At 37.2% G+C, this 26909-nt stretch overlaps 1 protein-coding gene across 8 annotated transcripts; it reads left to right on the top strand.

Moving 5' to 3' along the window:
* Positions 1–738: 738 nt before the first annotated feature.
* Positions 739–26664, top strand: ccdc73 (coiled-coil domain containing 73). Of its 8 annotated transcripts, none has more exons than XM_073868609.1 (20): positions 739–1090; positions 1681–1734; positions 2653–2697; positions 2796–2933; positions 8872–8943; positions 9047–9118; positions 10005–10040; positions 12435–12509; positions 13432–13470; positions 13939–14074; positions 16199–16278; positions 16428–16556; positions 16637–16696; positions 18322–18429; positions 21294–21401; positions 21491–21631; positions 21820–21955; positions 22129–23484; positions 23572–23690; positions 26249–26664. In XM_073868609.1, the coding sequence occupies exons 3-20, from the start codon at positions 2668–2670 to the stop codon at positions 26528–26530; spliced, it is 3117 nt and encodes a 1038-aa protein (XP_073724710.1). In that variant the 5' UTR covers positions 739–1090; positions 1681–1734; positions 2653–2667; the 3' UTR covers positions 26531–26664. The 8 variants fall into 8 exon arrangements, with proteins under 8 accessions (XP_073724710.1, XP_073724709.1, XP_073724712.1 ...); XM_073868608.1 differs by having other exon boundaries at positions 1681–1746; positions 2652–2697; XM_073868610.1 differs by lacking the exon at positions 739–1090 and adding an exon at positions 1126–1143.
* The last annotated feature ends 245 nt before the right edge of the window (positions 26665–26909 follow it).

Below are 26909 nucleotides of genomic sequence, written 5' to 3'. Positions count from 1 at the left end.
TGTCTATGTGTAGCATCGAGGACTGTACAAATATAAATAAAACATATAAAAAATGTTAAAATATTAAAAAACGTGTTAATAATTTTTAAACAATATATCTATTATATATTATATAATATTATATATTATATATTATTAATTTGTATTAAATTTTTATATTTATTTATATTTAATATAGTCAATTAAGTCGCTTTTGGAAAAAAATATTTAAATGTATTTTGAATGTAAACGAATACTATGTGTTTTAAATTTTCCTGTTTGATATAATTTCTTTTTTTTCTTTTTTTTATGTTTTGTACGTTTTTGCTCTAATGTCCTGTTCGTGCTAAAACGTATTTTCTATAAAGCTGCTTTGCAACAAAGCAAAGTTGTAAAAAGCGTTAGGGAAATAAATTTGAATTGGAAATGTATCTTTTAATTTACGCTAAATCAAAGATTTCGTAAAAAAATGTGTTTAGTTTCCATTTAAATAAGACGCACAAAAGCACAAACATGACTTATTTGAGTCAATAAAAACTTAGCAAAGCCAAATCCTAATACTGGTAGACAAAGTAGAGAAATAAACTTCGTCAAAATAAAATTTGGAAAGATAGCGATGTGCAGTGTGAGGCTTTTACAGCATACTGCGTTGGTGCTTCGAAGCTTTTAACACCGGCTCTCTCGAAGCTTTACTTCGCCATCTGGTGGTCAAAAAATTCCTACACCAACTGTTTTATTAAGATGTTTTGTTTTTGGATATGTTATTATAAGTTTTTTTCCTTTTTTACTAATCATCAGCTGTAGCGGAGATTCAAAGCGATCAAAGATTAATTTCCATAGGTCACGTGACAGCCTCATTTTAACCAATGCTCCAGAACACCGTTCCAAAAAAACTGGCCATCCCTACCTAGACTAGATAAGCGTGTGTTATCTTTAGTGGACACTTGGTGGCAGCATAATAATTCATACCTGCTTCTCTGAGGGAATGACACAGGTTGGGAAAGTGGACTTACAGAGTGATATCTTGGATGAAAGTGCAGAAAGAAATAAGGGACTGACTGACTGACTGAACGTCGAACCGATAAATCCCACAAGTGCTGCTAAAACTGAGGTGACACGTTCTTTTAAACGTAACGTTATTCATTTATACATTTTCTCTCTAATGTAAGTTATTACACAACACTTTCCTTGTGTACATTATATTTTTATCACTTTATATAGATAAAATGTCAAATTTTTAATACATCGATCTATTTTTAGCTGCATTTGTTTACATTTGTAAAGCACGTTAGCATTTCGCAATGCAGTTAATATTTGAACAATTTTAGGTGCTGTCAGTGCTGTGTCGTAATAAATGTGTTTTTATTATTTGCTCTGATGTTTATATTAGGTTTAGTTGCCAAAATACCATAGTTACTTACTACAGTAAATCTGTTTACTTGTATTAGCCACCACAGTCATCATGAACAAAAGTCACTGAATTGAAATGAGCTAAAAGAGATTTGTGTTTGAAAGAGATGAGATCCCATCTTTTATTTTATTCATGACAGTAACTATGGTAATTTAATGTGTTAATATTTTATAAAAGACATGGATTTATATAGCTTACTGTAGTTACACATCAAATTGTGTTCATTCAATAAGGTTTATTCAGGTGTTTAAGGTTTTATTTGACATTAAATCCAGATTTCCCTCCTTTAGGCAAAACTAGTGTTTGATCAGTCCAGGTCAAAGGTTAAATCCGATCTCGGCAGTAACTTAAGACAGGTAAGATCCCCTTTAGACACCAAATGTCCTGACCAATGCCATTTCCCTTTACACAACAGCAGCTACGCGAGCCCGATTACATACACAATATGGACAGGGAATCATCTCATTTTATGGATGGTGTCCTTTTAATTTTGCCTTTCATGCCTTATAAAGTTGTTTAATATCTGCTGAGGTGAATCCGTGGAGGAAGCGAATAAAGACTTTGGCCCTCCGGGTCATTTGTGATAGAAGCAAATTCTAACAGGATCATTTAATTCCTGCACATGATTGATATATAAGCACGGGCTAAATGGACAAAAGCGTTTCTTCTATTAAAACACCAGGCGGACTGAAGACCTCCCACTTTCCAAGTCAGTCATGATGGGAATACAGGGAACCAAGCACAGGTCAAATTAAATATCTTATATAATTTCGTCTGAATGACAGCATCATCCGTCCATTCAGTGTTATGGCCCTGACCCCTATTACCCTATACTCTTAGCATGGCGGCATTTTCACCTTGATGGTTTCGGGATGGAGTTTAAAATGCTTCTTGTTACGCAACGGCCTGAACTTTGTCTACAGTCAATTGCATTAATGTCAACAGCAGTGGTTTAAATAATGCATTTGTATGAGGTGAAATTTATGATTGGTGGGTTGTATCCAGCATTATAAAATGTGATGTTTTCAGCTTTTATTTGAAAGCGTGGTAAAATTGATGTTATCTCGGGTAAATATTAATGTTAAGTAACCTCAAGTTTGTTGAAAGACCTGTTTAAATGTGAATATTATTAGTATTGAATTATTTATTTTACATCTGTGTCTTGTGTCATATTGCATTTGCTATTGAAAATGTGAAAAAATTAAGATCTGTAAGTTCAGTTCTGATGGGCCTTTATATGATTTGTAACATTTTCTTCAAGTTAAAGGAAGACAGGCATGGACACTGAAACAGAGCGTTTCTGTTTGGTGGGTAGAAATGTGTTACAGCAAAATAATATGTTTTAAATCATACACAAATAAATGTAATAAACAAAGCTTTACACATGCTCGTTTTTTGTCTGTAGATGGAAGATAAAAGTGCTCTTGGTCAACCGAAGACCCCGAACGTTTCTTCAGAGAATAATGGTCGTACCATCTCAGTGCATGTACTGGAATTTAAAGCAAGTCTTTTGGAAGCAGTTGAGGAGTTACATATACGACGGGTATGTTTTTTTGCATTCACCTTATTTTTTGGAATTTAATATCTTTAAAGGGGACATTTCACAAGACTTTTTTAAGATGTCAAATAAATCGTTGGTGTCCCCAGAGTACCTATGTGAAAGTTTTAGCTCAAAATAATATATAGGTAATTTATTATAGCAAGTTAAAATTGTCACTTGTAGGTGTGAGCAAAAATGTGCCGTTTTGGGTGTGTCCTTTAACATGCAAATTAGATGATCTCTGTACTAAATGGCAGTAGCGTGATTGGATAGTGCAGAGTAAGGGCTGGTATTATCCCCTTCTGACATCACCAGGGGAGCCAAATTTCAAATTTGTTTTTTCACATGCTTGTGAAGAATGGTTTACCAAAACTAAGTTACTTGGTTGATCTTTTTCACATTTTCTAGGTTGATAAAAGCACTGGAGACCAATTTATAGCACTTAAACATGGAAAAAGTCAGATTTTCATGGTATGTCCCCTTTAAAGGTGTGTGTGGGGGGGTCTAAAGCTACAGTATTTAATGCATTCTGACTTATTAACACTGTTTAAGAGTTAGATTCCTCATGCTAAACATTGGCAAAGTGTCACAGAAAAAAGTATTTCTGTGGCGAATGCACTTTGCCAGGGTTTTTTCAGAACATGAAAGATTAAAGCAACACCAAAGAGTTTTTTTTACCTTAAAATAACGTTTCCAAAAAAGTTTCAGTGGTTCATCCACTCAAAACAGGGTGAATGGCACTTTCACATTCGCTTTGCAGCCCTCTATCAGCCAAAACCGCACTATAGAAGTTTCCAACCGTCGGGTAGTGGTCCTGTAGTTCGAGTGAAAACTACAAAAACTTGCTTTACGGCAGACCTACAATCCAATCAGAGCCAGCTATGCTGCAGTATTTACGACAGTGGTAATGAACAATTACGCTTCTAACCTGTAGGGGGAGCAAAGAGCAATAAGTCTTTAGTGTTGCTTTAATACGTAACAATCTTGCCTTATTTCTTTTATGGGCAATTTCAATGCAGGAAGTACAGTGGAAGTCCTTATATGGGCACTTTAACTGGAATAGTGAATGCACACACTAACTATGTGTGTAGGGCTGTGACGATTAATCGCATGTCCCATTAATCTGAAATCGATTCTGAATCGCAAGGTTGCGGTTCTGTGTTTCATTCACAGCTTGTGTGTGTACAACAGCGTTTTGGTCAGTAGGAAGTCCTTATCAATCTAAAATCATTATGAGTCATTTAGCCTATAACATCCATTTAAAAAAGCAACACGTGTTAAACATTACTAAATCATTTAAAATATTCTTTATTATCATGAAAATACCTGAAACAATGAGGAAAACAGTGATATAAACATGCCTTTAGACATTTTCTAGAATAGCGTTTGTAATGGTACTTTTTCTTCTGCGCAAATGGAGTTTCTGCACGAGAGCACCCTCTGGCTTTTGGATGTGCCGTAATTTCACAGTAATTCATTAAAATGAATTCATTGAGACAACGCGCATTTGCACAATTAATCATCACAGACCTAGTTGTTTGTGGGAAATTTAAAGAACCCATTCTTATGGAAACAATGGATACAGTTTGTTTATCTGGGGTAGCAGCGGAGTTGTGCGTGTGTGTTTGTTGATTGCTGAAATTTGTTGAAATGGGGTGATCCCAACCAGGTCATGATTCGTAGGCGGTAAGTAAAACTGCATCAAATTTCTGTGTTTTGTTGGCAATCGGTGCATAAGTGCATATAATGTAAATGTCACAAACATGTAGTAAATCATAAGTTATCCAGAGATAGTGGGATATTGTTTTGTGTGTGTTGTTTGGTCGTGACTCGCTCCTCTTGCGGTACACCTCTAGGAGCTATTCGGAAAGAATTCGTACAGCTGATTTGTCTTTTATAAATCAGATCAAACTAAAGATTTTTTGCATATATGAAGGATGTAATACTGATCTATAGGTACTTAAGATTAACATGAGACAAGCAGAAACAGCGTGTGTTATGTGAGCTTTAAACGGGTCATATTATGAGATTTTTTTTTAATATGTAAAAAAGGTGTTTGGTGATCCCAGAGAGCGTATGTAAAGTTTTATCTCAAAGTACGCCACATATCATTTATTATAGCATGTTAAAATTGCCACTTTGTAGGCCTGAGCAAATTCATACCGTTTTTTGGGCTTGTCCTTTAAAATGCAAATGAGCTGATGAAATGCAAACACTGATCGCAATGATGGTGGTTTGATGCAATTGATTTGCACTAAATGGCAGTGTTGTGGTTGTATAGTGCAGATTAAGGGGCAGTATTATTGTAATTGGCCTTGCTACCTACCTCACAAAACAGGCAAAATCTAACCAACCAAATTTTTCACATGCTTGCAAAGAATGGTTTACCAAAACTAAGTTACTGGGTTGATCTTTTTCACGTTTTCTAGGTTGATGGAAGCACTCAATTATAGCACTTAAACATGGAAAAAGTAAGATTTTCATGCTATGACGCCTTTAAATACCAGAATAGTGGCATGTTGTTGTTGCGTTAACATTTGTACCCTGTCAGGCTTAGCAAGATGTACCGAATTCATTGCCTGATAGAGTGTGATAAAGCCTGTGTTAGAGCAATGTGATGGCAGCAAAAAAGGTCATGGGTTCAAACTCGGGGAACACACATACTGATAAAATAAATACATTGTAATGTACTGTAAGTCGCTTTGGATAACATGTGTCTGCAAAATGCATAAATGTATAAGAAAATGTGAAAATCAAAACATCGGTGTCTCTCCCATGCACCCACATCCCACCCTGTCTGTCTGCTTTGATTTGATTGGTCAAAATTATGAGGATTTAAATTGTGCAATAACTGTAGCTTTTACATGACTCTTTAAAAAAGACACATTTTTGTTTTAGCCTTACTTTAGCCAAACTTAAAGTGTACAGACAATCTTAGACAAATGGCAGCCCCCTAAAAGGCTACAAGACATCTCAATATATTAGGAATGTGGGTCTGTTAGTGTCCGAATGGCACTGAAATCTATTTGGAAGGACTGAGGAATGTTATGTTGTGGGAGGAGTGCCATGAGTATTCAAAAGAAGGAAATGCAAGCAACACATTCTCACCATCTGGACTAAATCCAGTATAAGTTACACGTACGGGCCATGCAAACTGGACCGGCACCCTCAAGCAAAGCACTTAAAACCCAACGCTGGACATGTTTAAAGGTTGTAAGAGCAAAAATAAACATTACTATCTCTCATGTTTTATTGTTATGATGATGTTTGGTAAGGAACAAAGACATTAAGTCAATGTGATCCTCAGGCATGCCATTAAACTAACACTTTGTAGTTCTCTGGTTTATAGGGCCAAGGTTAAGATGGAGGATTTCCTGCCAGACAAACGCGCTCGGCTGAATGCCGTCACGTCTTATGTTCTTTTAAGAGAGTGCAAAGTGTGTTCCATTAAAATGACTGTATTCACTTGGGGCATTGTCAGTTGCCTGGCCAGAAATTTTGAACATCCAGCTGGTGATCAAGTGTATAGTCGTAATGTTGACACTAGTACATACTTCGGTTTTGTGCCGTTTTTTTTATCATGTCAACACATTTTTATCTTCCTTGTCCTGTCCGATTTAATGCATCTTATTTAATATGCAGTCAGTTTCATTCCTTGAAGATTAACATGGTTCGGCAATTTAAGTGTTTTTTACCTGGCAATTTTTTTTATTCAATTTACTGTCCCTGTATGAAACGTTAACAGTTTTATCTAGTGTGCACTTTTAAGGGTGCTTTGAAAGTAGCACACTTTATTAGGAAAGCATAAACAACTCCTACGTGCACATAAAAAGCCACTATGTAGAAAACCATGCAGAGAATAAGTATGGCCTCATATTAAAATCTACACTCTTCTCTGATACTTTAACAAAGAAGATTGACAGAAACTGAATATTAATCATTTGTTCAATTGCTGTTGTTATTAGGGATGCACCGATATGGAAATTTTGGCCGATACCGATAACCGATAACTCTTTAAATTTGGGGGCCGATAACCGATATCTATAGGCCGATAAATATTCATATTATTATCACAATGAAAAACTCGCAGACCGCGGACATCTTGTCTTTGCACTAGACTAGCATACTCTTCTTAAGCCCGCAACACGTGTCATCTTCGTGCTATGTCACAGAAAGCACCAATCAAAACTCCACATGGCCAGCAATGAGCAAGTGAAGAGGTTCAACAAACCAAAATAATCCATAATTTATCGGCTTTCATTTATCGGCCTAATTTTGCTATCAGACCGATAACCGATAATATTAAAAATAAGCAGTTTATCCCTAGTTGTTATTTTATTTAAATTTTTTTATTTTTATGTCAACATTTGTGTTGTATGCTAATACTGTAAAAGTATAAGTTGGATCTACTTAAAGTGAAAAAATTAAGGTGAAAAAATAATTTATTAATAAATGAATAAATAATAAATGTAATTGGTAACACCTTAACCCTCGTGTGGTGTTCATATTTCTGTTACTTAGACAATGTTTGTGGGTCTAGTGGACCCGCTGTATAATTTGTATCTTTAAACCAATGCAGTCATACAAATTTATGTAATATTGTTTACAGATGATTACTTTAGCCTTATTGCAAGTAATATAGACATAATTTATGGTTAATATTTGTAATTTACCACTGGTACAGGACTATTTATAGATTAAAGTGCTATTCGTTTTTGTGATAATATGAAATAAGAGAAGAAAATTCAGATGTTTATATAAAATAAGTATTTTTATCACTTTTTCATCTCAAATAAGTTTTTCATCACTTTTATGTTTAATTCTTTCAACTTAGTTTGAAGTTGTACACATTTGTGTCTGTCTACACAGCACAGGCCCCATCTGAAAAGATGCGGTATTATAACACATTATCTACACTGAACACATAATCTGTTCATGCCAGCCTACACAACACATAAGAAGCAGATTTTTACTGTGTAGCTTTCTTGCATATACATTTCTTGCATTTTATAGACGTATACTGTGTCTTCCTGTCCATCTTATGTCCACACACACTATAGTACAATGTGTTGCTTTTGGCTACAACCTAAAATGATGAAAATGCTTAGATATGAAATTTTACTTTCTCTATTTCTCACTCTCTCACACACACTCATACACATACAAACACACACACCATAGGATTGTGGTAAACTCATGGTTTTACAAATGGTAATCAATACACCAATTTACCATGATAACTACACTTTTACTATAATACAACCATGGTCATTTTTTGTAAGGGATATAATGGTAAAATGTATAATGGTTCCTGTTAGACAAAAGGTAAAGTGTTTGGGACAGTGGAGGCAGATAAGTGTTCATGCTTGATATATAAAATGTTGTATCCTTGCACTGTTACAGCAAGTGCAGAAGGACAAAACTCTGACATGCATCCATCACATATGTACAGACATATATACAAACACACTCATGCACTCACAGGAGTCCCAGATAAGAGAAAAATAGAGTAAAGTTACATAGCGCATTCAATTTTCACTCTCTTATTACCCCCGGGTCCAGTGGACCCGAACACCACATATGTAATATAAGTGTGTAGGGGTGTGTACAGTGTACAGTCATTATAAAGTTGATTATTTTTATGTTCTTTATAGAAAATGAGCCAAGGCCAATGAATTTGAGGTTGAAACAACAATTAATTGCATAATTTTTCTTTTGGTAAACATTAAAAACGGGTCCCACAGACCCGAACACCACACAAGGGTTAAAAATGTAAGCTTTATCAACTTGAGTTTTTCACTTAAAAAAGTCAATGTTACCAATTGAATTTTTTTTTTTAAGTTAATTCAACTTTCACTTTTTACAGTATGCTTATATCTACTGATTAGTAATTGAATGATTGTTAATTCCCAAAATGTATTTTTGGTTATTTTGCATACAGGATGCTGAAACCCGATATGAAGAGCAGATTTGTAAACTTATGCTGGAGAACCCAGAGTTAGAATGGGAGAAGGTTTGTATTATAAGTAAACTGTTCACTTTTGTCCAAAAATGCTTGTAGACATACAAAATCTAATAAAATATAAACTGTTTATGTTTTTTGTTATATATTCCAGGAGTCCTTACAAAATCAGATCTCTAAAATGTCAAATGAGAATTCGGAGTCACTTGCTGCTGTAAAAAAGCAGGTATGAATCACTCATCCAGTATCTGTTATGAACTGTTTATTAAATATAATATAACATAATAACCTTATTATAAAAAGTAAAGTTTTTACAAAAAAGTCTTAATATCATACCACAATATCTCAGATGTCAAAATTTGGTGTTTTAAATACACAAGTCTCTGTTAAAGTTTTTAAAAATTATTTTACTGTACATAGTTAAGTAGGTGCAAATTTTAGAATGGTCACATCCATAACAGAGAAATGTCACATTTATACACTGTGTCTTCTTCATAATTGCGCATATAAAAATTTTAATGAAAGAAATATCATCTCTTCTTCATTTGTCGGGTATTATAGCTTCTAGTTTGTGCTTTTTAATTCACAGAACAAGTATGTTGTCTCCAGTGGCGGCCGGTGACTTCTTTTTTCGAGGGTGCTCGTTGCGAAGTTCGTCACAACATGTATGTGGCCCGTCATGTGTGTGGTTCCTTTTTTCAAAATATGTGTTCTGCGTGTCGAGTGATCCTATGATCATCACATTTTTTTGTCAAAATAAGTGATTTAAAAGAGACCCTCGCGTTTACCAGATACTAGCATAATCTCATGCATAATCAGAGTTTAGTGTTAAGTGAGTGTCTTGTGTGTATTTTGTGATCGTGAGCGTCTCTTTTATCATAAACGGTTTGATGCGTATGCAGCAGGTACTTATTTTGACAAAACACGTGATGCACATGGTTCACGTGACGCAACAAACACATATTTTGAAACACGAGCAACACACATGACACTCCAAACACTTTTTGAATTAGCGTCCCTCGGATGAGCAGTCACGAGCCGCCACTGGTTGTCTCCCAAAAACTTGTGCATCCATAACACTGGAATTACTCATATTTTTTTCTAATTTAAAGTTTCAGGCCCAAATCAGAGGACTGGAGGGAGAAAAGGTCAGTTTTTCAATCTATCAATTTAACTCTCTTAAAGCCACAATATGTAAGATTTTTGTAATACAATATCCAAATACTAATTATACAGATACAGTATATTTCATATTGTGTACTTACATATTCCAAAAGTTCCCAACGATTTGTAAATCAAGAGATCAATTTTAAATAATGGCTTGTCACTGTCGCCTATCAATGAAGTAATATCCACGCTATCTTCGGTTTCCGCTTGTAGACACTATGGCACCACGTGCAGAGAAATATGGAAGTGGTGGTTATACAGCATCTAGTACGCAGCAGTTGTGCCTTGAAACTAATTCATAAAATAATGTGATCAAACATACTTGTAATAAAACATTTACCTATAGACCCTTTTACAGCTCATGTGATCAAATAGCCAGCGTGCGCATTTAGGCAACAGAAGTGTTGTTATTCCCCATTGGTTCTAACGTGTTAGCAATCTAAGAAAGTTTATTAAAACGGTTTCCCAGCATCAAAATGTTTGGTTGTTGCGTTTGGTTGAACTATTATAATATATTAGTATACGCATATATGTATCTGGCAACTTTATTTTTGGTCATCTGCTAACGTCTTCTATCCACTCCACTATAGTACACGGATCTGGTAGCTGTGTTGAAAAAGTTGATAAAGTCAACTTTTTAAAACAACTTTCTCTGTCTGTGTTGCTTCACTGCTGATTCTTGCCATACTTCCGTTGCCTAAATGCGCGCACATACCACCACGTCATCATTGTGTACAATCAGTAAAAGGGTATACGGTCGCTTTTGTCATTGTTTTGAAAGAGTGACCTCTAGTGGTGAAATCCTACATATTGTGTCCTTAAATAAGAGTTTTTATTTCTTATGTATACATTTATGTGACCCTGTCTGTGAAATCGAGGCTAAAGTTTCAACCATAAGATTAGAAGATTACAGTTTGATTTCAGTCATTGACTTTACATTGATTTTAATCTTTGACATTACCTTACTCAGTCAGTATTAAAGGAAAACACCACTGTTTTTCAATATTTTACTATGTTCTTACCTCAACTTAGACAAATGAATACATACCTTTCTTTATTCAATGCATGCACCTAATCTTTGTACAACGCTTTGTGAACTACGCATTGCAAACTAAGTGCTCTTCCACCATACAATGTAGTTCTCAATTTTTATCCGCTTAAAGGACAAGTTCGGTATTTTACACTTAAAGCCCTGTTTTCAGATTGTTTATGATGAAATAGAAGGGTTTTGACTGAAATTTGGACATATGATGCTGTCCCAAGAATTTTTGGGTGTTTGTGTTTCACCTCCCACCTCTACAATGGGTGTATAGGTGCACTAAAACAATCCTTCCTACAATGCATTAAACTTTTGTTTACAAAGACATGAAACTCACCGAGTGGTCAGGGGTGTTCACTGATATGCTCACACAAAAATCGCTGCAAAAGACGCATTCCAACAGGTTTTATCGTAGTTTTTGTTTAACTGCATTGACTTGTATTAGATGTGCTGTGAGGTACTGTATTACTCCGCCGCCGGGAACTTTGTTTGTATTCTTGCAATTGGCAAAGGCGGGTTATCGCCACCAACTGGCCTGGAGTGTCTATTATTCAAGCTCTCAACGAAAGAATGTACGGGTGTGGAAAAATAGGTCCACAAGTTTACAACAAATGCTAAAACACCTGTTGGAAAGTATCTTTTGCAGCGATTTTTGTGTGAACATATCAGTGAACACCCCTGACCACTCAGTGAGTTTCACGTCTTTGTAAACGAAAGTTTAATGCATTTTAGGAAGGATTGTTTTAGTGCACCTATAAAGCCATTATAGAGGTGGGAGGTGAAACAACAAACACCCGAAAATTCTCGGGACAGCCGCATATGTCCAAATTTCCGTCAAAACCGTTCTATTTCATCATAAACAATCTGAAAACAGGGCTTTAAGTGTAAAATACCAAACTTGTCCTTTAAAAAAAATTATTTTGTGCCACCATATTTACTCATGTAACTACTCATGTAAAATGTGTCTTTAAATAGGGAGAAAGTGTTTGGTGGCTTCTTAATTCATCCCTGTTTGGATCCTAAGGAATGAATGAGGCTAGGCTAAATGCTAACACATTCACGACGTGTTGTAAAAAGATTAAGTGCACGCATTGAATAAAAATAGGTATGTATTAATTTGTCTAAGTTGAAGTAAGAACATAGTAAAATATTGAAAAACGGTGATGTTTTCCTTTAAATATATCAAGACGTTCTTTGCATTACATAGAATGATTTTTATGTACAAAAGAGAAAATCACAAAAATGACTTTAGCTGGGCTTTTATGGGTCACATATCTGCATAATATTTATTTGTTTACTCATTATGCATCAATGGATTCGTTACATATAACTGAAGGGGAAAATCCAGCTTGCTGCTGAACTCAAGGACAAAGAGATCACAAGCCTCAAAGAAGAACTTAAATCGCTGCAGGTACATAAAACATACCTCCACACGTCAACATGCTCCATGTTTTTCCCTTTCGGGACACATACATGAAACAGTGGGAAAATCCATCTCATCACTGACCTTTCGAGTGGGGGTCTGTGTAGGTCTATTTGGTGTTGTCAGATAAATGATGTCGCATGGGTGATGTATGCTTTCTCCTATGGTTCACCACACCCTTGGTTCAACCGTACGATTGGCCAATAAAGGCCCTTGTTACCCTTGGTAATCTGAGCAATTTCATGCCTGTAATAAAACCCTTTTTTTTTCAATTTATTTGGATGTTTTTCTAAACATTGTTATCTGGCTTTGCATTTGAATTCAATCAGAATTACAGAAGATTAAACAATAATGTCATATTATTTCATGCATGCAAATTAATACAATTCATAAAGGTGCACTTTTTTTGGGCATATTTTGCTCTGGTTAATACGGCACTTAGGCGTTATAATGACAGCTAGCAAAAATAATGCAACATCATGAAAACGCAAATGTTTTTGGTTAGCAATGTCACTGTAGTAATGTATTCGCAAAGCCATAAATATTGTATGAGTGAAAGTGTGTGATATAGCAAGTAGTATTTGGAAAGGCATGTGATTTTTAAATATGTCTCCCCCATGGGCCATGAGGTGACCTGCTCCATGTAATATATAACATCTTTTATATGACCATATTCTTTATCTCTCATAAGTGTGTATGATTTGAAACACTATTATTTTAAAAAGTAAAACAAATTTCATATGATGTAAACCTTACCTCTACCTGCAAATAATAAAACAATTGAGTGCACCTTTAGTTTTGTATGTCGAGAGTTATCTCTCTGTGGCACATTTTAGAAATGACAAAGGTCATTCAGTTTGTTAAGAAAGCCACTAAAAGCACATTTTCTTCTTCTGCTACTATCTTACAGTTGCTCAGGTACAGTTTGGAGAAGAAATTAGCCGAGCTGGTAAGGATTTCCAATTATATAAATTGTTGACAGAGGCAAGTGGGAGCGCTAAGAATTAAAAGGAGGAACCGAGAGGGGGAGCAGATCATCAGGAGTAACGAATAGGGAGGGCGTGACACGTGAACCGCCAGCACCGCTGTGAAAATAACGCTATTAAAATATTTTATATCAGAGCTCCGCTCTGTTTAACCTTTCAATGGCGGAGAGGTGGGATCAGTTTGATACACACAATCAAACAGTAACGGCCTGCAGTTCGCATAAAGGCCCCTCAGGCATGCTTGGAAGTCGACTCCTTATCTAGCAAAAAGGAGCGCGCTCAGCCTTGATGTTAAACAAAGGTCTTCAAACTCTCAATGCAGTATATATTCACAGTCCGCCCTTGCCGAGAAGAAGGACCGTTATTGCTTGCGCGGTTAAATTGCGATATTCCTCTTGAAAGGGAGGACAGTGTGTTTTTAAACTTTCCAGGAGCAGAAGTTGCAGTTGCAGACGCAGTTAAAAGACAGCCACCTGAATCAACTGGGAGAGGTGGAGAGGCGCTTTGTCGCCGTTTCCAGACAGTGCACCGCGTTCAAACAAGCCCACGAGCAACTCGAGCAGAATGGTACGACCACCATCATGTATAAGACAGCACCTGATATTATAGTCCTGACAAATTAGGTCTTGATCTTTAAAATCTGAATAAGAGTGACAGGTGGAACATTGCAGAGACTTCCACTTTCTACTTAAAGGAATATTTCATTTTCTTAAAAGAAAAATCCAGAAAATTTACTCACCACCATGTCATCCAAAATGTTGATATCTTTCTTTGTTCAGTCGAGAAGAAATTATGTTTTTTGAGGAAAACATTTCAGGATTTTTTCTCATTTTAATGGACTTTAATAGAGCCCAACATTTAATACTTAACTCAACACTTAACAGTTTTTTTCAACAGAGTTTCAAAGGACCACAAACGATCCCAAACGAGGCACAAGAGTCTTATCCAGCGAAACGACTGTCATCCCTGACAAGAAACACAAAAAATATCCACCCTACCACAACTTCTCGTCTAGATCCGGTCGTGATGCACTAGCGTGACCCCACTCAATATGTCATGACGTCAAGAGGTCACAGAGGATGAACGTGAAACTCCGCCCCAGTGTTTACAAGTGTTGAGAAAGAGGACCGTTCCGATGTTGTTGGTTGTCGAATGATATTAATTAATGTCTTTGTGTCAGTTTATTGTTTACAATGGTCCGCAAATGTGCGTTTTATATATGTAACACGTGACCTCCCTACGTCACTACGCATTAACGTTAGGTCACGCTGGACCAGACCTAGACGAAAAGTTGTGGTTTAAAGAGCATTTTTTTTTCTTGTCAAAAATGACAATCGTTTCGCTAGATAAGACCCCTATGCCTCGTTTGGGATCTTTTATAGACCTTTGAAACTCCGTTGAAAAAAACTGTTAAGTGTTGAGTTAAGTATTAAATGTTGGGCTCTATTAAAGTTCATCAAAATGAGAAAAATCCTGCAATGTTTTCCTCAAAAAACACAATTTCTTCTGGACCGAACAAAGAAAGACATCAACATTTTGGATGACATGGTGGTAAGTAAATAATCTGGATTTTTCTTTTAAGAAAATGGAATATTCCTTTAAAGGAAGGAGACATATCATAAAAATCAGATTTTTCCATGTTGCTTCTATCAACCTAGAAAATGTGAAAAAGATCAACCCAGTAACTTAGTTTTGTTAAACCATTCTTTGCAAGCATGTGAAAAAATAGGTCATTGATATTTGGCTCCCCTTGTGATGTCAGAAGGGGATAATACTGCCCCTTAAAGGGACACTCCACTTTAAAAAAAAATATTCACATTTTCCAGCTCCCGTAGAGTTAAATATTTAATTTTTACCGTTTTGGAATCCATTCAGCTGATCTCCGTTTCTGGCACTAGCACTTTTAGCATAGCTTAGCATAATCCATTGAATCTGATTAGACCATTAGCATCACGCCTAAAAAAAATAACCAAAATGTTTGTATATTGCAAATATGGCACTGCATCATTTTGCGCCGTCATGTTTCTACAGTAGCTCTAAATGGACAATCTGCTCTACAGAGCGCATTTTGTCACGTTGTCTCAGACGATGATGTGTTTGTCTTGTGGTGGCTAGCATAGCTTCACTATGCGTTTTAAAAAGGAGGGGTGAGCTGTGGATGGTTGCAATAGGCTTTATGCCCAGCTGCACTACTTCCTGAACTTCAGCCAGCTCCTTGATTCCTGTCTGCGATTGTTGGACAAACTGATTATTGTTGTTGTGACTACTGAGGTCAGACACACCTGGATTAATCAGTTTGTTTGTGACTACTGAGGTCAGGCACACCTGGATTAAATGGTTTGTCCAATAATGGCAGACAGGAAACAAGGAGCTGGTTGAAGTTCAGGAAATAGTGCAGCTGGGCATAAAGCCTATTCACAGTCTCACCAATTGATGCTGCTAAAAGTCCCACATTGCACCTTTAGAGGAGATAAAGCATATTTTAGGCTTGTGGTTTTGTCTGCTATGCATAATTCTTTGTTCACCCCAGAAATATTTGATGTTTGGACAACCCCCTATGAAATCTATATATGAAAGTGTTTTATTAATAGTTTTGCTATTTCGTGAACATGAATTATATGACCCTTTTAAGTGATTGTTATGAGTCTTTATAGCAATGCCAAGCCTTTTAAATCATTCTTTTTCTTAAAGTTGAAGAGGCCATGCGGATTAATAAAAAGCTCACATCCATCAATGAAAAACAAGAATCTACTATTAAAGCCTTAAAAGAGGTAAAAAACATTCTTGTAATCCTGACAATCTATACTCCAGTTGCACTATTGCCCCTCTGATAAGCGAGGGTTTAAAGGCAATGCTATATTACCTGACTGTGGCATAAATTGTTTCGCACCAATCCTTTTTATTTTAACTTTATATTTAGGATCTGGAGAGACTTAACAAAGAGCTGGCCACTTTAAAAGTGTCATCAGTCCGCAGACCTGGAGAAGAGCATCTACAACATGTTTTGAAAGAACAACAGCTTCAGCAATTTCAACAAAGGCTCTTTGTGGTAGATTTTTTTTTACAGGTGTTCAAAATGTTAAAAGTGATAAAATGATGCCTATAAATGCAAATAGGTTCTGCTTTTAGGAAACCGAACTTAACAAGAAACTGAGAAATGAAACTGCCACAGAGAGGGAAGAGAAGCAGGTAGGTCCTTCTGATCTATTAAGTGAAAAATTTAAGAAATCTTGTGTCAAGCTAATATTATCTCATGGCAATTCATATGTATTTTATTAAGTAGCTTATTCGTATTAATTTGTACGGCCACATGCATACATTTTGTGATGTTGGGGTGTGGTTTCGTTATAGTTTTTTATCATAATCGAATGTTTTGTGAGTCACTTCCTACGTATTAGTTAATTTGTAAAATATGCAGTGCCGGCTGGTGACTGCTCTTCCGAGGGGCGCAAATTCAAAATATGTGTTCGGAGTGTTATGTGTGTTGTTCGTGTTTTCAAAATATGTGAACCATGTGCATTGCGTGTTTTGTCAAAATAAGTGCCTGCTGCACACGCGTCAAAACCGTTTATGATAAAAGAGACGCTCACGTTCACAAAATACATGCAAGACACTCCCTTAACTATAAACTCTGATTACACATGATATTATGCGAGTATCTGGCAAACGTGAGCGTCTCTTTTATCATAAACCCTTTATGCTGCGTTTACACCAGCCGCGGTAGAGGCGTGAATCGCGAGTGATTTCAATCAATGTGAAGATGCGTTGACGTGCTTCTGGAGGTCTCGCGGCGCAGATGAGGTGTTTGGCGCGGCACAGATTCCGCCTCATTCAAATTGAGCGCCTGGCGCGGTACGCGCGAATGGTGCTTTTTGTCCATTTTGCGTTTGACGCGAATTTGCGGCTGATGCCCGAGTTGAAAAATTTTAACTTTGGCGGAATTTCACGCCGCGTTAACCAATCAGGAGCCTGCTTGCTGCTGTGGCGGCCCGCCCGGAGTCACTCATTCAACCTGAAGGCTTGATATTGTCCGTAAGCAGTCACCCGGAGCTATACGACACAAGTTCTTATTTCTTTAGAGACACGAATAAAAAGGACCTCGCTTGGAAGAGTGTCAGTGAGGACATTGGGCAACCTGGTAAGTTGTAATACACATTTCACATTTTGAATCACGTGACATTTATCGACCCGCGCAGTTTATTTTCCCCCTATAGTAAGGTTACCAAATACAAACCAGTAACTCTCTCGATAAATGCACAATCAACATCAGTCATCTTGCAAACAGACAACCGCATAGCACTTGCCCCTCCCAAAAGAAGTGGATTTTGCCTCTGCCGCGCGTCAAATGCAATGCATTCAAACTGTTCAAGCGGCAAACTAGGCGCGGCAGACACGATTTTGACGCTTGAAACACGGTTGGTGTAAACGCAGAATTAGACGCATCTGCAGCAGGCACTTATTTTGACAAGACACTTGATGCACATAGGTTCACTAGATGTGCCGAACCCAGATTTTGAAATTATGAACCACACATGACGGGTTATATACACATGATGACGAACTTCGCATTGTGCGCCCTCGAAAAGAGAAGTCACCGGCTGCCACTGAAAATACGTACAAATCCTCATGAGATCAGCCTGATCAAAAACATAAAAAATCAAATAGTGTGTATGTGTGTGTGTGTGTGTGTGTACCTAGTAAACCCTATAGTGTCAGATCTTCCCACAAAGATAGTAATACTAGTCATTTTTGACCATGTGGGGGTTTTTTTTGGTCCCCATGAAGTAAACAGCTTATAAATGATTGTGTGTTAGGAGGTTCTGAGATCCCTCCAGCATACTCAGCGTTTGCTACAGACACAGACAGAAGCTCTGAGCCAAGCAGAACAGGAACTCATCACTCTCCGAGAGGAATATAAGCTCAGCAACTTAACATAACTAAAACATCCATTCAAACATGTTCAAGAAAATAATATTTTTAAAGGTCCACTGCATGGATTTTTAGATTTTTACTAGATGTAGTTATGAGATTGTGAATTGCAACCAACGGCTCAGCCCCCAGCTCACCCCTCCCATTGAAAAGCACACAGGACAAACGTGCCACAGGACAAATTTGTGTCGTAGTCTGAGACAATGTAGTGACAAAACACACTCTATAGATGATTATCAGTCATGTGACCTTTTACGTCATCCGCCCTTTTTTCAGCTTACTGCCGCCATCTTGAGTACCTACCGAGTACCAGTAGGTTACTGACAAGCATTGGCTAGCTTGCTACGATTTACAGATTTCTTATCTTTTACTGTACGGATACAGGAAATGGCTACGAAAGACAACATTGCGCATCTCGATTGTCAAGAAATGAAACGCTACTTTAAAAAAATATCTTGGTTACGGTGTGATGCCTACTCGATCCCTGATGCGTTCTTCCAGCCGCTCTCCGCTGCTACCAAACTACCATTATTTTTAACAGTAAGAAGGCACGACACAACATGAAACTTTGCTCAAAGTATCACCTGGATCTCTACACATGAACGCGAGCATTGAGAACATTGTTTGTGTACATAGAGTTTACTAAAAAGAAAGGTTTTGAACAACTGACTTTGGCTGTTTTGGTGTCTGCTTGCCATCTTTGCCAGACATAAAGAATCGATCTCTGAATGCGAATGAATGAATCTCATATGAGGCTCCTTTTTCAACTAGAAGGTCAATATTGTTTTTCACTTGCGACAAAACAACAAATTATCTGTGCATTTATATGTAACTATGCTTTAGGAGCTATCCATCTTTACTCTCCTCCCTCCTTACGTCGCATTGTAGATCGATACATCTTGACTGGGAAGATGGCGGTGAGCGGACGCCAAAACAACCAAAGTCAGTTGTTCAAAACCTTCTTTTTAGTAAACTCTGTATACACAAACAATGTTCTCAATGCTCGAGTTCACGTGTAGAGACACAGGTGATACTTCGAGCAAAATATCATGTTGTGTCGAGCCTTCTAAGTGTTGTAAAACTAGAGATTTTGATGCATATTGAAAGCAGCTTCACTTCAGGTACTCAAAATGGCCGAAGACATGTTTGCGATGTGAGTGACGTCAGCTGAGATTTATGAATAGAGCGGTTTGTCTGTTTAGGGCTACTGTAGAAACATGGTGGCGCTAAATGGTGTAGATCAGGGCTTGTCAACTGGTGGTCCGCGTGCCAAATGCGGCCCTCCAATCATCTTTATCCGGCCCGGCGGTCATCTTTGTCTGATTTAAAATCAGCGTGGTTACTTTAAAGCCGCCTTTTCACTGTACATGACAAATTCGTAGATTAAAGGCTCTTGCGCTGGAATGAGCTTCTCCCCCATGTTGACACAGATTTACAATTAAACAGAAATTTTATTACGTCTGCCACTAGGGGGCGAACTCCGGCAGTTGTGTCCGAATGTAGTGTACAATGGAAAGGCGGTTTAGCCTAGCATGGGAAAACCCAGACAACTTCCGGCAAATTTAGATTTGCTCTGCAAATATTCTGGCAAAGAGGCCATTCAAGCCCATTTCTAATGCCGAGAAATCGCGACACCAATCAGAAACGTTGGGGCGGGCAGCGCAGCGATGGTGAAGCAGTTTTTGTACATTACGAAGATGGATGCCGCCGTGGAACATCACTCGTTCGAATCAGCTATCGCGTCCGTTTTAAGCGATTTAAACTTTTCCTTTTCATTAAAACCCAAGCAAAAAATAACACTCGAAGCCTTCATATCTAAAAAAAAAAGATGTTATCGCTGTCTTACCGACTGGATCCGGCAAAAGTCTGATATAGCTCTGCATACGTCATCTCCTTCGTGGCTGTGATTGGTTTTAGGTCTTTCAATTGGACACAGAGGCATTTGAGAGACGTCCGTTGGTGATGCCCTTTTTAAATGATTTGTCTATGAATCTTTGTCAGACCATAACTCAGTTACTACTGAGAATGGTCTGGTTTTAACCAGGATAGGTTTAGCCTATATATCTTAAAAATATTATAAAAGAAAACATGAAGAGCAATTTTAGTCAAAAGGTTTTCAGTAATTAAAAGGCAAAATACTGGACACAGATGTGTGCATTTTTTTTATTAAAAATGCATGTTTTTTTAATATATGACAAAATCGCAAAAAGTAAAAAAAGTTATAACAAATATAATAATAATATATATAACGGGTAAAAGTAAAAAATATATAAAAAGTAAAAATAGAGGGAAAGTTTGGCCTGCATCATATTTACATTTTTAAAATCTGTCCCTCGAAGAAGAGTAGTTGACCCCTGGCTTACATAATGTAGATAAAAATGGCTAATTTTAAGGTAATAAAAACAATACAGTTCATTTTTTAAGGTCTTTATACACCCCTGATAATATAGTTATGTATATTATGTTGCATTTCTGTCAAGAAATCCTTCGAATTTCCATCTTTAGCACACACAAAATATAATTCAATTCTTTCTCTAAGTAAACAACAGTCTTCCTTTGCTTAAAAAGTTGATTGAGTGAACTTCATATTACTTTAGCATATTTAAAACACACAAAAAGTGCAACTCAATAATAGTATGTTTAACATCCATTTACAACCTCTCTCTTTTATTCGCCCCATACGTCTGTTTAATTCACTTAGTCATTCACTGATTAAAACCTTTATTAACATGACAAAAGCCTACTGATTTGTATCAGCCCCTCCATCTGTTTAAAATCCTCTGTCTAGGCTAAATAAACACATAAACATTTATTATTGCATTAAAAATTTTAAGGGTGATTAATTTCATTGCAGCTCCTTAAAGCAGAACACGAATTGGACCAGGAGAGGACCAGAGAGGACCAGGACAGATTCACTCAGCTAAGAGACGAGTACCAAAATTCAAAGCTTGATTGTGAGAAAAAGGTGATGCAAAAGCATTATTGTGATTTGCATTTTATTTCTTTTTATGTTTGCATAGAAACATAATATAGTGCCAATTATTAAAAATACAGATGTTGCTGTGGCAAAAGACATCAGAGGCGGATCAAGCTGAGCTGAAAGCTGTGAAAGAGGCTTATAATCTGCTTCAGGAGGAGAATAAACTGCTGTCTGCTTCTGTAGATCATAACATTGAAGATATTCAGGATTCTGAGGTTTGAGGATTAAATGTAAACGCAAAACGAGCCATTGTTTATTAAGCATGTACCTTGAGAATTATACATGGATAAGCAGGGCTAATCTTAAACACATGTTGGCTTTTTGGCACACAGCACATTTGATAATATTTGTGTTGAGAGAAATGACATCACTGATTTGTAATCTGACTGTATTTTTATTACAGATCAATTTGGAAGATCAAGCTCTAGTAAATAAAACAATTACTGAGATCAACCTTGATAGTCTTCACAAAAATGAGTCTTTGGAAATTGAGGAGGGGTTGAATAGTGATGATGGTGAACCAGCGAGACGCTTTCCAGGTGAGAAGGAATGTGAAGTCGTCTTCTCCAGCAAAGCCTGGCGCCGCTATAACATTTTTATTCAGAATAATGTGAAGTGCGGGGAGGTGGTTCCTGCAACTTTATCAAGCCAGCTTACCTGTACTTCTCATTTTTCTCCCCTAATGATGCATGAATTTCATTTCCTCACGCAGATCAAAGCTCTGCTGACTGTCAGAGGAATAAAGATGTTGGCGGCTCTCATGATGAAAGCAGTTCAATGCAGGTGGATCGATTAACTGACGTTTCACCATCCACAGCACCAGATATTTTGTCTGAAAAGATGTCAGGACCTGAAGAAGTCATTGCCGTGACAAATCAGCTGTCAAACTTGTGTGCTGAAACAAAACCGATTGTCTGTGAAAGTGAGACGGTCTGCAGTGCAGTTGATAAAGGATGCCCATCAAACCAAGCCCGAAGTGACACAGACGGTTGTCTCCCCGAGCTATCAGGGCCTGAAACCAGGTCTGTTTATGAGGTAGACGGTGACCCTTTGGCTTTGGAACAGAAAGATGGAACGCTGGAACCGAATCTGTGTATCTCAGAAGTGACTGAACCCCAGACATCAGATAAACACATAGACGGCCAGAAATGTGGTACAAAAGAGATCAAAGACGAGTCTGTTGCACCTGAATTTCTCCAGAGTCGTTCGCAAACAGAAGATCAAGCAAATATGGAGAGACTTCCAGTAGACAAAACGTATGACGTACCACATGTGACTGCGGATGGGATTGTACACCAACCGAGTCCATGCCATGAAACCACACACCAGGAACCAGATGCATTAACAGGTACCCAAACATTATTAGAGGATCACAACTCACCACCCGAATTAATCTCCATACATTCGCAAGCGGTTGGTTCTGCCGAAGCAAACTTCGATGAAGTAGACGTGGTGGAATCGAAACAGGTGCCTCTTATTGCCAGCACCATGGAGTCTGAAGATCACAACTCACCACCCGAATTGATCTCCACACATTCACATACGCTTGGTTCAGCCGAAGCAAACCTCGATGAAGTGGACATTGTGAAATCGAAACAGGTGCGTCTTGTTGCCAGCACCATGGAGGCCATTTTGCCAACTGCATCAGCGTTAATGGAGACGGTGGCCATATCAAAAAATAAAGATCAAAAGGATGATCCAGTTGAATCAGTTTCCCTACATTCCAAGATCACAAACCCAAGCCAAGATCAATCCTCTCCTGATGGGTTTCCCAAAGCAAATGACCAATCAGATGTTGACCACAAATGCATGTCAGTGGCAAGCACTTCAAACAATACAGTATGTAAGAGATATCGACCATGCTTTGCATGGAACAGATTTATAAAAGACAAAATGAACACGCAACCAAAATGTGCAGAAAGTAAAGTTGATCATTCAGTGCATGGCACCAGAAACAGCAAACCAGGATTGGCCCCAACACCTTTAAAATCACAGCACAGGGCCTCTGGATTTCACGGTTTGGAGTTTGTTTCACCTTTTTCTGCTCCACGTTTTACAAAAAATAAAGGCATGTGTTGTGTATTTTTGTAATAATTCATACCTCCAATATCGTTCCACAAAGAATCATTTTTATTGTGCTATCCAACTTTCACAGCTGTGATGAGGACTCCAGACAGGTTAGAGGCTCCGAGCAAGCGTCCGCACCAAAAAAGCGACTTTCGAGGAGAATGGAATGCAATCAAGCAGTCTTTTTCCGAGATGCTTGCAGAGAAGGTACGTTTCGAAAATTTTGTGACTTAACATACACACTGCAGGCAGGCAGTGCATGAATAGAGTGCGTAAAGAAAACTTCAGTTGCCAGAAGTATTTCAGCGAGGTGAAATGCCAGCATTCTTCTCAATTATATGTTGATAGAAAACAGCAGGAAAAAGTATCCGAGTATTAATCACAGAGATGCAGCTCAACTCCAATGGGAGCAAAGAGGCTATGGAATAAACCAGAGATTGAGTCTATTGTTTTCCGGAAACATGGCAGAGCATTTATCAGTATCTTGTTCTTTAGTTTAATGGGGTTTTTTTGTTGCTAGATTGCTCAAAAGAAATCAATCAAAATAGATGCTTGTACTTTTTTTTTGGATATTAAAGCAAATTTTGTCTTCAAGGATTACCATTTGTTTCAATAGCAAAGCAACTTTTAAAATATGAGTTTTCATTAAAATAAGCATTTGTGACCCTGGACCACGAAACCAGTCAAAAGTAACAGGGGTATATTTTTAGCAATAGTCAACAGTACATTGTATGGGCCAAAAATCATTTCATCGTTTCATTGGACGCACGTGATACACGTCTGGATCCGAACCTTACTTCCGGTTTCGTTTTTTTAATGGTCTGACTATTTGCTAAACTGATCTCTTAAACAAATGCCTCGTCGAAAATTTTGGTTTCCTAGGTAAGCTATGTGTTATTTTTTGTGCTTGTTATATAAATAAACTACGTTTAAAGAACTTTGTTGTTATTTATTCTTAGCGGAGTTTACTGGAAGTTACACGCGGACCGCGACAGCCGCTTGTTTATGTTGTTACTGCTGAAACGGTCTATATAAAAAAATCTATTTATCATTAGTAACAGGGCTTCATGTGGACATCTTTAAAGGCAATTTTCTCAGTACACTGCAAAAAATGATGTGTTAATTTTTTACACATTATGTGTGTCATGCCATTTAAGGCGTTATTTCATGTTAAAATAAATGAAAAGGACAACACAAGTAAATTGTGTTAAAAACAGTGACGGGAGTAATAGTTACAAAGTAATTCCGTTACTGTAATTCCACTACTTTTAGCGGTAATGAACGTGTAACTAAGTATTTTTTTTTTAAATCGACGTTAGATCAGAAATGTCTTGTCTGCAAGTGTTCATTTATCACAAAATAGAGTAACGTGAGTAACCAACTCATTTTAATTTCACTAATTGTAACTGGGTTGCTTGATCCAAAAAAAATACTTTGTTACATGTCCACCACCGCTAAAAGCAGCGGAATCACAGCAACAGAATTACTTTGTAACCATTACTGCCGCCACTGTTTTTAACACAACTTGTGTTAGCCCTTTCATTCTATTTAACATGAAATAATGCCTTAAATGGCATGACACACACAATGTGCAAAAAATTAACAAATCATTTTTTGCAGTGTATTCAGATTTTTTTTGTACCCTTAGATGCTTCATGTGGACATCTTTAAATGCATTTTTTTTTCAATATTTAGATTTTTTTGCACCCTTCGATTCCAGATTTTTTATTTTTGTATCTCGGCCAAATATTGCCCCATCCCAACAAAAGGGCTTCATGTGAACATCTTTAAAGGGACACTCCACTTTAAAAAAAAAAATGATATTACGTATTGCCCGAAAATAGTCCCCTGCTATTAAAAGATACTAAGGCGACTATTTTCGGGCACTGCATAATATTATTGCGCCTACTGCAGCCATGTTACGGGAGCAAAGTCCTTGATTATTACGCCAGAATGAAAGTATAGTTCCTAGCCATATCTGTCTAGAAAATCGCAACTTTTAATTTACCGTCGGTCTTAGTACACGATGTAACTACAGAAGGGTCAAGTTTTAAATAGGAAAAATATAGAATCTCCTTGGTTATTTTTTTTAGGCGTGATGCTAATGGCCTAATCAGATTCAATGGATTTTGCTAAGCTATGCTAAAAGTGGTAACCCTAGACCCGGAGATCAGCTGAATGGATTCCAAAACAGTAAGAATCAAATGTTTAATTCTAGGGGAGCTGGAAAATTAGCATATTTAAAAAAAAGTGGAGTGCCCCTTTTTAGGCGATTTTCTCAATATTTCGTTGTTGTTTTTTTGCACCCTTCGATGCTTTATGTGGACATCTTTAAAGGCAATTTTCTCAATATTTCCTTTTTTTTTGCACTTTACGTTTCCAGATTTTTTAATATTTGTATCTCGCCCAAATATTGCACTATCCCAACAAACCATACATCAATAGAAAGGTTTCAGATGATGTATAAATCTAAAAAAAAAACAAAGACTCTTGTGACATGATTTGTGCAGAGGAGTGACTTTTTCGGGTTAAATTAAATTAAATTAAATTAACCCACCCGCAGAAATAAATACATATTTATGCAAATAAATATGCATACGTATGCATTTAATTGATTTATTTTTTGCATTATTAGCTATCAAAAATACCATAAACCAAATCGTCTCCATTTCTTTAACTCCAATCTCATTTTCATTGTTAATAACACATCAAAATTAAATCAAGGTACAGTGTCACTTTTTATGACCCTTTTCATTTTCCCGCAGGACAATCGGGTTCTTATCTCCTACAGTTCGACTCTGGGTGGCAACCCTGGATCTTCTTCTGTGGGTAATGGGCTGCGACAGGACGGCACTCCTACCGTTTCTCCTCCCAAACTTCAGAGCCTGGAGACGGATCTTCAGCCTGAGGTTGAAGGGGGTACAGCAAATTACAAAGGCAAAGAGGAACAAAATCAATCGGACATAGTGGCCCAAATTGCGAAAATCGAAGAACTGATGAACTCGACGGAAGGTTTAACACCTCAGAAAATACGCAAAATAGAATAAAGTGTATTTATGATTATTACTTTGCAATGGCATGCGTTGCATGCTTTAATTTGCTTATATGCTTAGATACTATGATATATATGAGGTTAAAGTTAATTGTTACCTACATTTTTAAATAAATGTTTGCTATTACAGTCTTAGCTTTATTTTTTACTCGCTTTCTTAAAAGGGTCAGGCGTTATATGTGCATCTGTTGGTGCACGCATCACGTCGCAACCTATTGCTAAACAGGGAAAGTGCTAGACATAAAACCTGTTAATTGCTCTGTACAAGCTAATTAACACTCATTACTCCCAGACCTGTCGTTCCTCGGAGGGCATTTAATGGCCAAACATTTACAATGTACATCGGTACACAAACTGTGGCCAACTATAACTTG

This window comes from Misgurnus anguillicaudatus, chromosome 6 (genome assembly GCF_027580225.2).
Source record: "Misgurnus anguillicaudatus chromosome 6, ASM2758022v2, whole genome shotgun sequence".
NCBI lineage: Eukaryota > Metazoa > Chordata > Actinopteri > Cypriniformes > Cobitidae > Misgurnus > Misgurnus anguillicaudatus.
The sequence above is the reverse complement of the archived record's forward strand: the minus strand, read 5'-3'. Positions and strand labels throughout refer to the sequence as shown.

Coding starts and splice junctions, on each gene's coding strand:
- ccdc73 (XM_073868611.1), top strand. CDS start 2,668: ATGGACACTGAAACAGAGCGTTTCTGTTTG. Junction 9,119..10,004: donor TTGCTGCTGTAAAAAAGCAG/GTATGAATCACT, acceptor TCTAATTTAAAG/TTTCAGGCCCAAATCAGAGG. Junction 16,279..16,427: donor CTATTAAAGCCTTAAAAGAG/GTAAAAAACATT, acceptor CTTTATATTTAG/GATCTGGAGAGACTTAACAA.